We start from the raw sequence: 18043 nt of genomic DNA, 5'->3' as shown, positions 1-18043 counted from the left end.
GTTCAGACCAGTGATACTGGATTACCGTTGCTGATCTACCACGAAAGTGTGCAAATTTAGCAATGCGTTAAGATTCATAACGAAATTCAGTTAAAAGTCATTCAGTGCCACACTTAAGTCAATTCATATTGCCATCCACAGGGCGCCGGTACAGAATAAAGGTAGCAATAAAACGTATTGGGGGCGTGATAATTTCTTAAAATTGCTTTACTGATAGTCTATCTGCCTCCATCGAGATTAGAACCGAAAACAAACCATGCCTCCCTTGCAGTAGCATACACCTTTCACTACGCTAGCATATAACACAGGCAAACAGCCCTCTATTATTAGCGCAGACATGAATAAGTCGGCAATTTCGCAATGAAAATGGCAAAATGATCTGCAATTTCTGTTGCATAGAGCTTTCTGGACTCAAAAACATGAATTTCTACCTTTATGTCACCGCTTATGTGACAATCATTTGGGATGTTTATCGAAATAACAAAATACTGTTAATAGCGAGTAAATGTAGTAAGATAATTCTGCACCACCCCAGGAAATAAACGGCACAACGCTGCCAAACGTGTTACACAAGTTTTAGAATTCTCCATTAGACTCGTTACAGCTACAAAACGTTCATTAGCCGAAGTGTTTCTTAAGCTAGCTAGCAATGGGAATGCTCGCACTTCTAAAACGCGGTGGCATTAATATTGGGATCTGAATTACCACGTGTATAGACAAATGGATTTTATTTGCATTCCTGTAAACGTGATTTGGATCGAAAGCGTAGTTACGAGTAATATGCTGATGTATCGACTGCAACTAGAACATTTCGAATAAAGAGTAGGGGTAATTATTTATGCGGCTCTCATCTTCAGTAACTGTCGTAGCTATTTTCGTCACCTAAATCGGTAAAAATGGAACCCTACTAGTCTCACTTTCTTGACTGTCTATCTGTCTATCAAGCCCTTAAAACCTATTTACCTCGAGTACGGGTAGATATAATAAGCGGAAATGTATCACACTTCCTGCGGTATATGGTCCCTTGGTCGTGTAAAAAAGTGAGCTCCTATGTCAACGCAATTTATGTAAAGAAAATTTACACGAAAGGACAAAAAATGTCTCTGAGAACTATGCGACCAAATTGCTTAGGTCATTAGTCCACTAGACCTAGAACTACTTAAACCCTCCTAACCTAAGGACATCACACACACCCATGTTCGTGGTAGGATTCCAACCTGCGATTGAAGCAGCCGCGCGGTTCGTCATTGAATCGTCTAGAACGCCGGCACGGTAGCTCAGCGTCTGCGGTCAGAGAGCTGGTTGGCCGCTGTAATAAAAAAAACTGAGTGGAAGGTTCAACAAACGAACTTTAACGGATGTCTGCCACGACCAAACACAACGAACAAGATAGAAAAAAAGAAGAACCGCTCGGCCACCGCACCCAGCTAAACGCTTTTCACCTCACGTATAATGATAGTATATACTGTCTTGTGAGGACAAACTGTGTTCGCCAGCAACTCAAATCGTTTGATCATAGGAATTTTGCGAAGCTACATTCAAATTTTGTTCGAAGTCTTCTGCAATAGCCACTTATAAACACCCTAGGAACGTCGTATGCGATATCCACTTCTGAAGACGCTGGCAGATACTGCAGTACTATATCAAGTAGTTAAGAGTTTATTGTTATTGGTCCACGCATGGCACTTAATTTCAGTATCAATTTAACGCACCTAGGTGTCTGTCTATGGCTGAAAATAATGAACAAAAAATAAATAAACAGCAAACAACTTTGATGTTCAGATCAAATGTAACTCACATTCGCAGTTACAACACAATTTCGTTGTTACATCTACATGACTACATCTACAGGATTTCCTTGCAATCCAGACTTACGTGCCTGGCAGAGGGTCCATCGAACCAACTTCGGACTATTTCTCTACCGTCCCACTCTTAGACTATCAGTAAAGCAATTTTAAGAAAAACTCGCGCCCCCAATACGTTTTATTGCTACCTTTGTTCTGTACCGGCGCCCTGTGTATGTCAATATGAAATTCTCGTAGAATTTCATACTTGTTACCTCCTACTTTTTCCTCTTCTGTCAATAACTGAATTGACTTAAGTGTGGCACTGAATGATTTTTAACTGAACTTCGTTATGAATCTTCACGCATTGCTAAATTTGCACACTTTCGTGGTAGGTCAGCAACGGTAATCCAGTATGACTACTCTGAACGCTGACGCAGACCGTTTCGCGGGCCGAATGCGTATATTATTTTGCTAATTCGCAACGATCTGGGGTACTTTGTATTACTAAAACAGTTCTGTTATCTCGATAAGCTGAAATTCATTTTTGTTAGTACAGTTCATACTAATTAGCGTCTCTTCTTTCATTTATATCTTATATTTACGTGTTGTGTTTAACACATTAATCAGCATTAATATAGTCTTACACAAGATTGGAAACAGTCTGACATAGTTCGGATAGTTTTTCAATTTCACGCCTGTGTATAGTATGTTGGTAGCACTTCGTCTCCTTGCCTGTTATGCTGTGTAGAAGACTTTAAAGCTGTGCGTATCAGCATAACGAAAAGGCGAGGGGTCTCGCTCGTTTTGTCCACGGCTGTACAATAACATCTCAGCTACTGAAACAGAAATGGGACTAAGCTTGTGGCTGCAAAACCTTAATTCACCCTGCTGAGAGGCTCATGTGACCTATCAACTGGAGATGCTGTGTTGTTCACTATTCAGTGATCTCACCAGACACAGGCGTTATGAGATATATCAATAGTATTGCATCATCTATGAATACACCTGGTTGGATTACAAGATTAATCCTGTCATTTTAGATCTCTCACTGTTTTATGAAAATGAGAACTGATTTCCTGGTGCAGATCTCCTTTATACATTTTCTTTATTGCTTTAAAACCAGTGCATTTATTGTCACATGCCATTATGAGTATATTCAAACCACCATAAACTCACAGTCCAAAAATTCAGTAAGCTGTGCTTCAAACATTGGAGAGTACTTCCGTCATAGAAACAATTCCGCAGCACTTACTGTGCTAAAGGTTTGTTGTACCAATTCCTTCAATAAATATTTACCAAAGAACACTTGTTTATAGGAGTCACTCGTAGGATATTCATGATAGCACTTGGTCACATAAGATATTAAAACACCCCAAATGAAGCTTGGAAGTTCTGTCACAGAATCTGGGCTACAACAGATATTGCAATACCAGCAATATAGGAAGTAATTTGACTTTCAGCTTAGGTAGTTGCTTATTGTAAATTATTGAATAATATGTTCTATATTTGTGATTTTTATGTAATATCAGTATCTAATATTAATTTCATAATGTAGTTATCAAGATAAAAACTGAGTAATTCATAAGGTGGAATTATAAACAGGAAAACAACTGAATAAACTAACACTTACCTTCAGTTTCTGAGTAATCATACTTTCTTATTTTATCTTCTTAATGTGACTCTTTTGTTAGTCTGCACAACATTTACAAAAGTCAATTGGGTTGTTTCTTAAATAATGAATAAGCCTTATTGCAATGACTTGGAATGTGCCAATTTTATAAAAATTACTTATAAATATTCAAGGAGCACTTTTTATGACACTTTCTTGGAAATTAATTTTGCCTTATGAAAGACTGAATATATTATTGTTCCACAGCTATGATGACTTCATCCGTGAAGTTGTAGAGAACAACACAACACTGTTGTTTGCTGGATTTTCACTCATTATACTATATGTTATTCTGATGATGAGCAAGTACCACCCCATTGAACAGAGGGTTAGTAGAACTTTTTGGAACATTAGTGCCGTCTTATGTTGCATTCTTGACTCTTGCTGGTGGTATACTTATGAACTTATATATTGTTATATTTCTTTGATGTAATTTTGTACTTGTGTAGGTCTATTTGTCACTGTTGGGAGTCTCCATTATTGGGCAATCAATTCTTGCTTCCTATGGCCTGTGTTTCTACATGGGCTTCTTCTGGGGGCCCCTACATCCAGTTTTGCCATTTCTGCTCCTTGGTATTGGAGTTGACAATATTTTTGTAATTATGCAGGTAAGTTAAACCAAGCACCCTTAATGATGAAGGAGATCATGGACAAAAGATGCAATCCACAGAACATAGTAGTATATCACAGCTTATTACTTTCTCTCAAATTTACTTCAAAATCAGCAGGAGTGACAAAATAAGTTATAATAATAACCTATAGTTGAAGACTTACTCCTTTATAACATGATTTATGGTAATCCATTCTGCAGTTCAACTAGATTATAAGAACAACAGAAATACTGTTTATTAAACTTAACATTCATACAACAAATTTACTTTAGTGTATATGTGTTCTATATAGTCTCTTCTACCACAGAGTTTATAGATACTTAACTTTTTCTTTCAAGGCGATATAGATTGTTCCACACTTTCAACATATATATGTATGTCATGTAAGATGTAACATCCCATTTATTTCATGAACCATTTCAGATATCAAAACGAAGTTTTCAGCAAATGGTTGTATGCTAAGAGACACATACTTTGGTGTGTGATAAAGAGAGTTAACTCTTGTATCAATCGAGATACTAAAGCAAGTATGACTTTTTTTAAACAGTATGATATATTTTTAATGGCATCTGAAAGTGCATGAAAAGACAAATACAGTGATATAATGCTTGTTAATTTTGAGGTTGGAACTCTTCTCCAAATAATCTGAGAAATATTCTGAAATTGAAAGACAAGTCAGCCAGTATTGGCATTTAAGCACACTCACGCTAGGCTACCTCATTGTATCAACTCTTTTGACAGTTTATGTATCTACACAGCAGAACTAGCGGGAACTGTGTCACCTATCCCTTGGTCATTTTTTCTTCAGTATTCTTTGCATGCAGACATGTACACCAATGAGAAGTTAGACATGCTACTTTAGATGAAAAATGTCAAAGAAATACTGCCAAAATGGTACAGCAGTATATGGATGTCTATTCTGATCATTGCTGTCAGTCACACCAGGCAATTGCATGGATTATTAGTTTGCTATTACATACAGGTAGCTTCAATGGTAAACAGAGGATGAGGATGAAGACTGCAACTGACAGAGCACATAAGGAAGCATTTCTGGCTATGAAGCTTATCAGTCCGCATGATGGCACAAGACATATTGCTAAGGAATGTGGTATCAGCCACACAACTGTCGTTCACATCTTTCATTGGCATAAATTCCACCCTTATCATCTGTCACTACATCAGACACTCGGAGGACACGGTTTCGAATATCATAAATAATTTTGTTGGTTTGGTCTGCAGCACCTGAAAGATGACACTCTTTGCTGATGAAAACATTAACGAACCATGGTAGTGTAAATTTATATAATGTGCACTACTGAACAGCTGAAAATCCATGCTGGCTTCATCAGGTACAAGACCAGTGACTGTGGAGCATAAATGTATGGTGCAGCATTATGGGAAATGCCATTATGGGACCTTATTTCACCCCAGGGGTGTTAAATGGAAATATGTATGCATACTTTCTTACAAACATTACACCTGTTCTTCTAGAGGACATACCACTGGATAAGGAAAAATATGTGTGGTTCCATCAAGACAGCTGCCCAACTCGCCCTTCCCATGTACAATGGCCAACCAGGTCTCCTGATTTGACTCCTCTGGATTCCCTTCTGCGAAGAGCTCTGAAAAATAGAGTCTATCATGAAGTGCCGACTACATCAGGTGATATGTACCGTCACATCATCACAGTATGTAATAGCATATCATACAATTTCTTTCATCTGTCCAGCTATCTCATGAATGGCAATTTCAAAGGTGCCCTGCAGCTGATAGTAAGCAATTTGAACATGTGTTTAAATAAACAGTGAAGCAATGTTTTGTTAAGAAAAGTACTCATTTTGTGGATGACATGTTGTCAGTCATTCTGAATAAAAGGTTTAGTTTATTTAAAGTGTATAAGTGTATTCCATCTAACTACAGTTTTGAGTAGTAGCTACAGACTCATCTGTCCAACAGCAGGTGTTTTACTTTTGAGGAGCATTCAGGTGTTCCAGGCACAGAGAGGTCAGGTACTATTATTCTTCTTCTTATTATTATTACTACTACTTTAAATCTAAGAAAGTTAATAAACTAGTTTATTTTCCCATGCATAGTGCTGTTTATCAGTATGAAGCATGAATGACCAACGTTTCTGTTTCAGCTTTGACATGTAAGTAGTGGCAGGGAAGGTTCAAATGGAAAACTGCCTGAAGAAAGCTGTAGTTGTCTCCACAAAAACCTGGAAATGTAGACACATTTGAAATAGTTCTCCTAAGCCAAGAACTAGCATACACTGTAGATCCATATACAAAAATCATAGCTGATGCATCATGTATATCTTATATAATGATGGAGCCTGGCATGAGATCTCTGCTTGGTGATGTTTACAGTGCAATAGCCAACTCTGGCTACATCGCTTTCTAATTTTAGTATGTTTCTTTTGCAAAGTGTTTCTAACTCAAAATTAATAACCATTATAAGACTGTACTTTTCATTTCAAGCAGTTTTGGGTGCCATTAAAAAAAGTGTATCCTTTCATTTAAAAGAATCTTACTTGCGTCAATATCTTGATAGATACAAGAGTTAAGACTCTTTATCACATACTTGAATACTTTCCCCTTAGCATAATATCATTTGTCAAAATATTGCTTTGAATATCTGAATCCATTCATGAAATAAAAGGGGTGTTATGCCTTACATAACTCACCTTTTATATTCCACTGCTTAAAAAAAAGAAAAGGATGAATCAGAGGAACACACAGCACTTTTCCCATATTTAACATGACAAGAAGTGAGTAGAAAATGTAGATTCACATCAGTATTCTTTACTTTTTAGTTGCATGCCTGGATGATCAGCCATTAATTATGATTGACAGCCATCTGAAATTAATTCCAAATAAATTCGCTGAATGTGAATATCTTGGCATCAGCTGTATTAAGGTATAGATGTACAACCTACAAATGACATATGAAAATTTGTACCAGATCAGGACTTGAACCTAGATTTCCTGTTTATCACGAATGGTCACCTCAATCACTTCAGGCATCCACGCATGCCTCTCAGGCCAACCCAAACTTCCATACATCACACTTTCAACATCCATATTCCATAGTCCCCTACATTTATCAGTTAATGCTTGCAGTTGTACTCTGTATTCCCACAACAATTAGAATGAGACCATGAGGAATGGAGACCCATGATATTATCATCTTGTGTCCGTTTCAGCATGTAATATTTACTTGCATATCTGGATGAAAAGACAGTAAGGACAGTTAATTCAGAATAAATTAACTGAATTTGAATAGCTTGACATCAGATGTGTTTTGTACTACCTATTGATGACATGAAAGTTTGTGCTAGACCAGTACTCAAACCTGGATTTCCTGCTTATCGTGAGCTAAAAGCTTTAGTTGTGCTTTTAGAAACAGTTCAAATATTTTGTTTCACATTTATGCTTATATACAAGTATGTGGACACATATTGCAATAAAATGAATTATCATACCAACAAATTCTGTCATAGATAATTAAAAAGCTACTGATTAACAACAAGAATTTACTTTTGAAATATAAATCTGGAATGAACTAGATGGAAAGTTATCTTTTAGAGTGGGTAGCAGTAAATAGCCTATAATAACACAATCTGTAATCAACCAAAAGGACATGTAGCATAATGACCATATATGGGCATATTACTGTGAATCTGAGCAGTATATTGCAGCAGTGCTAATAGCGGGTGATCACAGTGTGTTGTCACTGTAATAATTCAACAAGGCCAGTACAATGTTATGGTGCAGGTTAGCATGCTGAAACAGGACTCAGTGGTGCTGCACTGACTATTGGAGCAAGGGGCAGATTTTCACACTGACAGTGGCAATAGTGTTTTAAGTTACACGACTGGTAGTGGCACCTGTGCACAATAAGTGCACTGCTGCCAGCTATAAATACTGGACATTTTTGTAATAGAATTACTCTGAGTCTTGCAGCCCACCCAGGACAGCAGGGCTGTGCTGGAAAAGGATGCCACCCAGACCTGCCAGCAGAGGTCACAGGTTCGAAGCCATGGCAGGGCAACAGCTCTGTGCATTCAGTCCCTCGTCGGACTTAGTGCTGTGGTGCTTCTGGCCGCACCAGGGCATCTTCAGCAGCATGGCAGACTCCTCTCCAGGGGCAACAGGTTACTTCTCATGCACACCAGCCACCATCTGCCACTGCCAAATGGGCATCTAAGCATTGTAGGCAACCCCTGCCTTGACACCACTGGATGACGCCAGGGGCTGCAGTGGCCACAGCAATGTCAAGTTCACACACTGTTAGCTTATGTAACAAGGCAGCCAGTGTGGTGTAGTGCCATGTCAGCAGTGCCATGGGTGCGGTGAGCCATCCCAGCAAAATTAAGCAGCCAGTCAGACACTGATCCAGTGTATCAAGCAGCACAGACGTATCAATAGAAGACTTATTATATTTGCAGCTGTCTTTCTCTGGAGCCACCTGGGCTCCCTCCTCACCTCCACCACTCAATCATGCCATCTTGGCTCATAGTCACACACCCTGCACCAGGGGGCGCTATAGTTTGCTGTCAGGGTCTGGGGCATTGTTTTCATGCAACACGGCATCTGGACCGTGACCTTGGGTGTCAACTTGAGGCAGTGAGTGATGAACTGTTTGGTTATATTTAAGAGGGTGTAATAGACATGGATGCATGGTATGACTGTCATTTTAACTTGAAGGTTACCTTGTTTAGACTGGAGGAGTCAATTGACTTATCTGAGTTTAAAGATGTACACAGTGCAGCTTGCTTGGGCTTTCTGCACCGTGCATGGAGTCAGTGCCTTTAACCTGTTATATGGTGTTGTCAACTGGTCATATTGCAATGCAGTGTCGAGAGTTTAGATGGCTCACGAGTTAATGTAAAGACTAATTTGTAGTGATCTTTCAGAATTGTAATTAATTTTATTTTGTTGTTGCATTATTGTGTGTAATAAGAGTATAAGAGTGTCGCAATGGCAGAGTCAGTGACAAACATGTGTCGGAGCCAGAACAGTATGGATATTGTTAGAAAAAGTAGCACAGCTGACAGCAGATAATACACAACTACATGGGCACTTGGCAGTGAAACACAAACAGTTAGCAGTGCTCCACATACCACAGCATGAGGTGGATCCAGCTGCTGTAGGATTCCTTTTTCCCTTTCCTGGAAAATCATCTGAGGATGTATGATTATTCTTAGAGGAGCTTAAAGTTTCAGCAGAGATGGGTGGTTGAATGGATAGTCACTTGTTGCAGGTAGAAATATTTTAACTATTGGCAGATGCAAAAACATGTGTGAGGTGTAGGGAAGCATTAAGGAATACAGCAAGCTTTGAATAATTGGAAAAGGGCTTTTGCAAACATGCAAGAAACAGAATAGTTTATGTATTTTCAAGAACATTTGAACACTATTTTGAAGAGGCATGCGGAAACTGTGGAAAATTTTGTGGTTAGGATAAAGGAATGTAATGAACACATATACAAGTAGGGGCAGATTGATGTAACAAAAGCTGTTTTGTTGCAAGAAGCTGAGCAAAGGGTGCTCAATGCTTTTGTAAAGTGATTGCCATTGGACATGTTGAGAATGGCACATACAGGTGCACCACAGGGTCTGCATTCTGCTACTATGTTAGCAATGGAGTGTCAAGAAATTGATATGTCAGTAGGGACAAAAGATAGATGTTGGGTATTTTCTGCAAACATTAATTGTATGTGTGTGGGCAGAAAGGGAATTTACAGAGGCAGTGTCACCAGCCACAGGGAAATAAAGGAAATGGAAGATACCAGCAGCAGAATTTTGGTAAAGGGCTTAGGAAGAGTCCACCTCAAGGTGTTCCCATTAAAATGAGATGCCAGAAATATGTACAGGTATGCAGAGGCGGAGTATGCAGTAAGAGTTATTGTAGGAGGTAAAGACTGTAAGTTTTTTTGGGCACGGTGGCCCTTGTATCAGTTGCCATTAGGGACTTAATAGGTTAAAGGCAATGGAACCCACGATGCTGTAGGTTATGTGGGGTTGGGGATAATGATGCGAGGCTGTTGGGGTTGGCGCATGTAGACTTTCAAATAGGGGCTGTTTGGTTTAAGCAGTGTGAGCAAGGGCAACAGTGTGATCTTGGGGCTAGACTTTTTGTATCAACATTGTGCTAAAATTGCCCTTCAGTTATGTACAGTAGAATTCAGTCTGACTGTGTACGAGATGGCACTGGAAAGTCGCTTTGTGTGAATGTAGAGCCAGATTTACATGTGGGTATATAATGTGTTGTGGAGACTCTGGAAGAGCATGATATACTGGATACAGCAAATTGTTTTTTTAAGAGAAATGTTGTACACGTACAAGAGAGGTATGGTGGGAGAGTGGTACATGTAAATATAGATCATTTTGGCACTGAGGTAGTGAAGTTAAGGAAGGGTACGTTAACAGCAAGTTTAGACATTCTGGATGAGGGTGAGTTGTGCAGAAGGAGAGTGAACCAAAGCAACTGCAAGCCACTGTTAAAACTGCATTATGTAGAAAAGTGGAACATATAAATGGAATATAGAGAGAGAAAATGGTAGAATTACTGTTAGAATTTGAGGATTTATATTTTCAAAGGCTCCATTGCCAGCAATGCCTGTGACCCCAAGACTGAATACTAACAGAAAACAAAGAACTGGTGTATTTGAAACCACACCATATTCCTAAGTATTTATAGCTAATTATGAAAGATTTTATTAAGCAGCAGTCAGCTGACATGATAGTAGAACAGGGTAATAGTCCATTGGGTACAGGAATTGTGGTCATACAAAAGAAATCTATGGATGGATCTAGACAATGCAGGTTATGCTGTGATTACTGTTACCTGAACAGCAAGACCACAGCAGATGCATATCCCATTCTAAACATTACTGACATTATAGACAATATGGATCAATGTCAGTATTTCTCAACCATAGGATTGAAGAGTGGTTACCATCAATTGGAGCTTGTTCCTGAAGACCAACTGAAGACAGCATTTTCAGTACCATGGGGGCGCTATCAGTTCAAGAGAATATCATTTGGATTAAAAAATGCACCTGCGGTTCTTTCAGGAGCTGTTGGACAATGTGTTGGGAGGTTTGAAAGCACATCAATGTCTTGCCTACTTGGATAATATCATCATATTTTCAAAAGACATGGAGCAGCATAGACAATGTCCAAGGAGGTGTTTAAGAGATTAAGGACTGCACATCTGGCGTTGAGCACAGAGAAGTGCCAATTTGCATCAGAAGAAGTAAGGTATTTAGGCAGCGTAATTGGTAAAGACAAAGTGAGGCCAGACCCAAGGCTAGTACAAGCTGTATGGAAATTCCCAGTGCCTAAGTCGATTAAGGAATTGCAGTCTTTTTTTGGGATCTTGAATTACAATAGAAAATTCACGGAAGGGTTTGCTGACATAGCATGACCTCTTGCTAAGAAAAGGTGTGAACAGAGGAGTGTTGGGATGCATTTGAAGATGTGAAGAGCTTTGACATCCACCTTGGTTCTAGTATTTACTTTTGTTTGATGCATCTAATCATGCTTTGGAATGTGTTTCAAGACAGGAGATTAGCAGTGAAGAGCATCTTGTAGCCTATGTATCGAGATAGCTGAATGCAATGGAGAAGAACTATTCAATGACAGAGTAGGAGAACTGAGCCTCATTTATGGTGTTACATGTTTTAGACATCATCTATACAGGAAAAAGTTTTGGTTAGTGGCTGACCACTCTGCTTTGAAGTGGTTATTAGGACTGAAGAACCCATCTAGCAAGCTGACACCATAGACCCTGGAACTTAGTGAATTCAACTATGAAGCAGTACATGAACCAGGGAAAAGAACAGAAAAATTCATATGCATTACCAGGAAGGCAACAGTGGCGAAAATTCTGGGCCCTGGTTTTGCAGAATAGCAAGCAGTGCAGAGTGCTGATAGTGACTGTAAACAGTACACAATGCAATCACAGTTTAGCAACTGTGACAGACTGTTGTGCAAGGAAATGAGACTAGAGCCATAGGTAGTAGTACCAATGAAGTTTAAGGAAAAGATTTTGAAGGAAGCACATGATCACATGTTATCTGGTCATGGAGGGTGCAGACCAAAAAAACCGAAGAGTAGCTGAGAGATACTGGTGGAGAGGAAGGAAAATAGATGTGTATCAATACATGGCGAAATGTACACAGCATATACTCAGATCAAAAGTGGGTATCAGTGAAGAGGCTACCATAAGCACCAAAACTGTTAAAAATGCTATGGATTGATGTATTAGGAGCATTCAGTCATATTCTAGCAGGAAACCAAGTCATATCAACTATACTAGATCATTTTTGTCAGTACATGGAGATGGTTGCTATGCCAAACCAGCAGACAGTGACAGTCCCATAAGCAATAATTAACAACTGCATTTTGAAGTTTGGAGTACAAGATAGGGCAATTATGGACCAAAGTAAGAATTTCGTGTTGGTCTTATTGAAGGAGCTGTGTTGGTTATTCCATCTAAAGAAGTTAAGAACTAGCCCTCTCCATCCACAGGTAAATGGTAGGAAGAAATGAGTGTACAGTACAATTGGAAAAATTTTAAGTTACTTTGTGAATGCATGTCCGCAGCTCGTTGTCTCGTGGTAGCATTCTCGCTTCCCGAGCACAGGGTCCCAGGTTCGATTCCTGGCGGGGTCAGGGATTTTCACCTGCCTGAGATGACTGGGTGTTGTTGTATCATCTTCATCTTCATCATCATCATCATCATCATCATCATCATCATCATTCATCCCCATTATGGTCGTAGGAAGGCAACGGAAAACCACCTCCATTAGGACCTTGCCTAGTATGGCAGTGCGAGTCTCCCGCATCATTCCCCTACACTCTGTCAAGAAGCATGGGACTTCATTTCCATGTGAATGCACATCATATGGCTATGGTACATATGTAAGTTATGTTGTGTGAGCATATATTTCATATAATTCGAAAGTGCACACCAATAATGAGTTGTCCCCTTATGAGATTATGTGTGACTGGAAAATACCATCACTGTTCAACTTAATGAAGACCAAGAAAATTAAAGCTGGAGAGTCGGTATGTGAGTTTGCAAAAACAGCACTAGAAGTATGGAAATGATACAGAAGGTGAATATGAAGGCGTTCGAGAAGCAGGAATAATCAATGAGACATAAAGCAAGTTTACCACAGAATAAAGTAGGGCAATAGGTGATATTATCCAGTCTTACATGCCAAAAGGGAAACAAAAAAGTTTATCACAAGGTATCCAGGACCTTAATAGGTGGTGGAGACTGCTTCAACAGTCAATGTGAAGTTCCAGTTACCAACAAGAATAACAATTGTACATGTTGGGCATCTGTGACCTTTTTGAGGTTGTCCAGAGCTGATTCTGTGAGTATCAAGGATTGAGCCAGAGAAAAATCCAATGAGAAGGAGTCAGAGTGAAAGACAAGATGATGTTGCTGAGCATGCACAAAAAGTGTCTTATGCATTAAGGTCAAGAAGATTAGGGATGTTTTCCAGGAATTATGTTGTTCATACATTTGCATACATATAGGATAGTAGTGAATAAGATATGTAAAGTACAAATGTGCTGTGAATAAGTTATGTTAGTAAAGAGATTTTTTCTGTTATTTTTTGTTTGCAAGCAGACTTGCTAGTGACAGCAGCCTTCTGAGGAGGGATGAAGGGTATTTGTTCCTGTCCTCAGGTTGCAATAGGTCATGGACAAGAATGGCAGGAATATTGCATTTCATCACTTGTTTTATGCCATGATGAAACTACAGTTGCCTGGTATAACTGTGGGCTCTTTGATTGCTCTGGGAGGTGGTGGAGTCGAACTACTGCATATGAAATATTAGTTCACTGTATTACAAGATCGATAAAAGGATTTACTTAACTTTATACAATCCTTAGAGGTAAGAGGGGTGGAAGCAACAGGACAAGCTGTAAAGGTTGAGATGCCAGTAGTGTGCAAGAAACTTAAGAAGTAGGTTCATAAGTAAAGTAGCAGTAATCAGCTTAGTGAGAAATATTGGATGCCTTATCTAACCCATGTCAGCAAGTCACAAATGTTTAGTTATAAAATTTCTCCGTATGCCACACAGATATGTAGTTTGATACGAAACTGGTTTTAAGGTTGACCTGAAGGACTGGGTCTTGTTCATAGAGGAGGTGGGGGGGGGGGGGGGGTAATGTTGCATAATGACCATATGTGGGGGAGATTCATGTGAGTCTGAGCAGTGTACTCCAGCAGTACTGACAGTGGATGAGTGTAGGATGTTGTCACTTTGTCACTGCAATAGTTCAACAAGGCCAGTGCATATTTATGGTGCAGGTTATCATGCTGAAGCGGTAAAACTCAGTGGTACTGTATTGACTAGTGCAGCAAGAGTAAGACAGATTTCTACACTGACAGTGGCAGTAGTGTTTTTAAGATATATAACTGAAAACAGTGCATATGCACAATAAGCACACTGCTGAAGATTATAAGTACTTGTCATTTTTGTAATAGAATTATTCTGAGTCTCGCAGTCCACACAGCGTAACAGGTCTGTATTGGACGAGAATCCCACATGGGCTTGCCAGTGAAGGTCACCAGTTTCAGGTCACTGCAGGGCTTAGTGCCACAGCATGGCTGGTCACACTAGGCCATCTCCAGCAGTATGGCAGATTTCTCCGCCTGTGCACACCAGCTGCCATTTGCCACTGACACACAGGCATCTCAGCATGGTGAGCATCCCCTACCTTGATGCCACCAGACAACAGCAGGGTCTCAGTGGCCACAGCAGTGGTGAGTCTGCACACTGCTAGCACCAGGTGTCTGCAGCAGGCTTATATAATGAGGCTGCTGGCACAGTCTAGTATTGTGTCAGCAATGTGGGATGTATGGGCAGCCACACCAGCAGAATTCAGTGCCCAGTTGGACACTGACCCAGTGTACAAAGCATTGCAGATGCATTAATAAAAGAACTTGTTACATTTGCAGCTCCTTTTCTCTGGAGCCACCTGGGTCCCTCCACCACCCACTTGCACCATCCTGGCTCATAGAAACCCCACCCTGCACCAGGGTGGATGCTACAGACACTTCAGTGTAGACATAATGGAACATTATACATGGTGTCCCAGGAGGAATGACCAATATTCAGGGATATGACAGGAACAATCATTTGAAGGACAAAAAAGTCTAGTAAACATGGACTCTAAAATGCATACCTTAAGAGCTATGAGCACTTATTCATCTTCTCTACCATGAAACACATCTCTTATACTGAACAAGTGCTCATCAGCTCTTGTGGTATGCATTTTAGAGCCCAAGTTTACAAGACTTTTTTGCTCTGAGTGATTATTTCTGTAATATCCCTGAATACTGACTATTCCTCCTGGTACACCCTGTATTTTCATGTGTACAGATAAGAAATGAATGAATTAAATCATCTTCTAAAAAATCTAGTTCACCGAGAAGAAAAATAAACAGTTGAAATTTTACTTTTGAATTTATCAGAGTATTTGCACACTGTTTTTAACATACTGACTTATTCAGCTTCAATGCACCAGAAGTGATTTTTACTTGAGTTATTACTGCACGACACACCACCTTACTAAGTTGGCACAGAAGCTAGCCACCTAAAACACAACATAAGAAATGTCCAGAGTCTTGTAGCATCTAGTGGAGTATAAACCAATTACATAATGTCTAGAAATGTCAAGACATGCATAGGCTGTAGTGAAATGCTGGGCCACATTTATGCAGAGTGTCTAGGCTTCAGCTTAGGGGCCTGCTTCCACAAAAACTTGAAATTAAAAAAAGTTCTTGTTTTAATACTGTGATTTGGGCTCCTCTTACAATTGTAAATGATGGAGATGTACTTTCCTTGATTCAAATTTTTAGTGGCAGCCACTGAAAGGTGTAGCCCTTCATTAGACAAGCAATGGGCAATGGAGATTTTTGGCAGTTTGAAATGAACTAGGTTCTTTCATACCTCATTTCATCCAAACCAGATTCCATGGAATGTCAAATTTATTTTCCTTATATCAGCATCATTCTAGGAATGTATGTCACTTACAATCACAAACATCAGTGGGGAAAGGTCATTTTCAAAATTCAAGTTCTTGAAAGACATCTTAGAAGACTGACTCACCATTTTTGCTTTACTCAATGCTGAAACTGGTATTTCGAGACAAGCTATGAAGATACTGTAAGTAGCTTCATTAAAATGAAGTGTAGACACAAATCAGTTAGCTAATAATGTTATTTAAATTTTCGTTTTAAAGCTACGTGTTTGGGAAAGTATTGTATTTTAATTATATACAGGGAAAATTTCCTTGGTTGACACATCTCTTTCATTATTTTACACACTTGCTTATAGTTATGGCCTTGTGTCAAATGGTTTCCTGAAATCTAGTGATATGGAATCTATCTTTCGCCCTTCATCCACAGTTCATAGGATATTGCACAGAAACAGGCAGTCTGAGTTTCAAACAAGCAATGCTTTCTAAATCTGTGTTGATTTTTTGATAGATGCTTTTTTCTCTCAAGGAAATTGATTATATTTGAATTTAGAATATGCCCAAGAATTCTGCAACAAACCAACATTAAGGATATTGCTTTGTAATTTTGTGAGTCTATTCTTCCACCTTTCTTATATATGGGAGTCAGCTGCACTTTTTCCAGTTGATTGTGACTTTCCACCGGGCAAGATATTCATAATAAATGCAAGCTAAGTGTGGGGCCAATGGCAAAGAGTACTTTCTATTAAACAGAATTGGGATTACATCCAGACCTGGTGACTTATTTATTTTCAACTCTTTCAGTTGCTTTTCAGTGCCAAGGATGTCTATTTCTATGCCCTCCAAATGAGAGTTTGTGTATCATTCAAATGATGGTATGTCTGTATGATCCTCCTGCATGATGGTTTTTTAAACACAAAACTTGAAAACTTCAGATTGTTCAAATGCCTCTGAGCACTATGGGACTTAACTTCTGAGGTCATCAGTCCCTTAGAACTTAGAACTACTTAAACCTAACTAACCTAAGGACATCACACACATCCATGCCCGAGGCAGGATTCGAACCTGCGACCGTAGCGGCAATGCAGTTCCAGACTGTAGTGCCTAGAACCGCATGGCCAAAACTTCAGATTTCTTTTTGCTGTCTTCTACTGCCACACCAGATTGGTCTATTAGCGACTGAGAAGAAGCCTTCAACCTGCTTAGAAATTTTGTGTACAACCAAAATCCCTAGGATTCTTCACAATATCTTTTGCTAACTTATTGTGGTGGAAGTAGTTGTATGCTTCACCCATCAATATTTTTATAGATACAGGAATTTTTACTAACTTTTGGCTGTTAATATTTCTGATTTCTTTTCTAAATTGAGAGTACAACAGTCTGTTTTCACAGAATTTTTGGAATTTTGTTCTTAAACCATGGTGAGTCTTTCCTGTCTTTAATGCACTTACTCAGTATATTTCTCGAGAATGTGATTTATAATCAGTTTAAAGTTTGCCCATAATTCCTCTATGTCCATCATATTGGAACTAAAAAAAGGCCATTGATTGTCCGAGTACAATGCTAACAATTGCTTGTCTGCTCTTTCTGGCATAAAAACTCTCCTAGCCTTCTTGATGGATTCATTAACTTGAGTAAAAGTTGTAATTATGATAACAATTTGGTTGCTAGTGCTTTTCTCTATACTAATTCTGTTGATAAAGTCAAACCTGTTTGTGGCTGCAGGGTCTAAAATATAACAACTTTTTTAATATTTTGATTCTTTTGCTTTATTAAATCTGATTATAATTTTTAAGAACAGGACAAACATTGCTAAATTATAGGTGCATATAGGTGTAGAGGAAATAATTGGAAAACATTTGGAAACTAAGGCTTGCAACCTCTTACCATTAAGTATGAGACATGTTATCAAAATACAGAGCTTACGTAACTGTTCTCTGGTACAATACTTTTCATTCTTTTAG

General features: G+C 39.0%; 1 protein-coding gene across 1 annotated transcript in view; it reads left to right on the top strand.

Annotated features, from left to right (window-relative positions):
* The window catches only part of LOC124554700 (patched domain-containing protein 3-like), a 633296-nt gene that overhangs the window by 410916 nt on the left and 204337 nt on the right, over positions 1–18043 (top strand). The window contains exons 7-8 of the mRNA XM_047128324.1: positions 3664–3784; positions 3906–4064. Coding sequence (XP_046984280.1) covers positions 3664–3784; positions 3906–4064 — 280 coding nt within the window. The remainder of the gene's footprint in view (positions 1–3663; positions 3785–3905; positions 4065–18043) is intronic.

This window comes from Schistocerca americana, chromosome X (genome assembly GCF_021461395.2).
Source record: "Schistocerca americana isolate TAMUIC-IGC-003095 chromosome X, iqSchAmer2.1, whole genome shotgun sequence".
In the NCBI taxonomy this organism is placed as follows: domain Eukaryota; kingdom Metazoa; phylum Arthropoda; class Insecta; order Orthoptera; family Acrididae; genus Schistocerca; species Schistocerca americana.
Note: the sequence above shows the minus strand (reverse complement) of the source record. Positions and strands in the feature narration are given on the sequence as shown.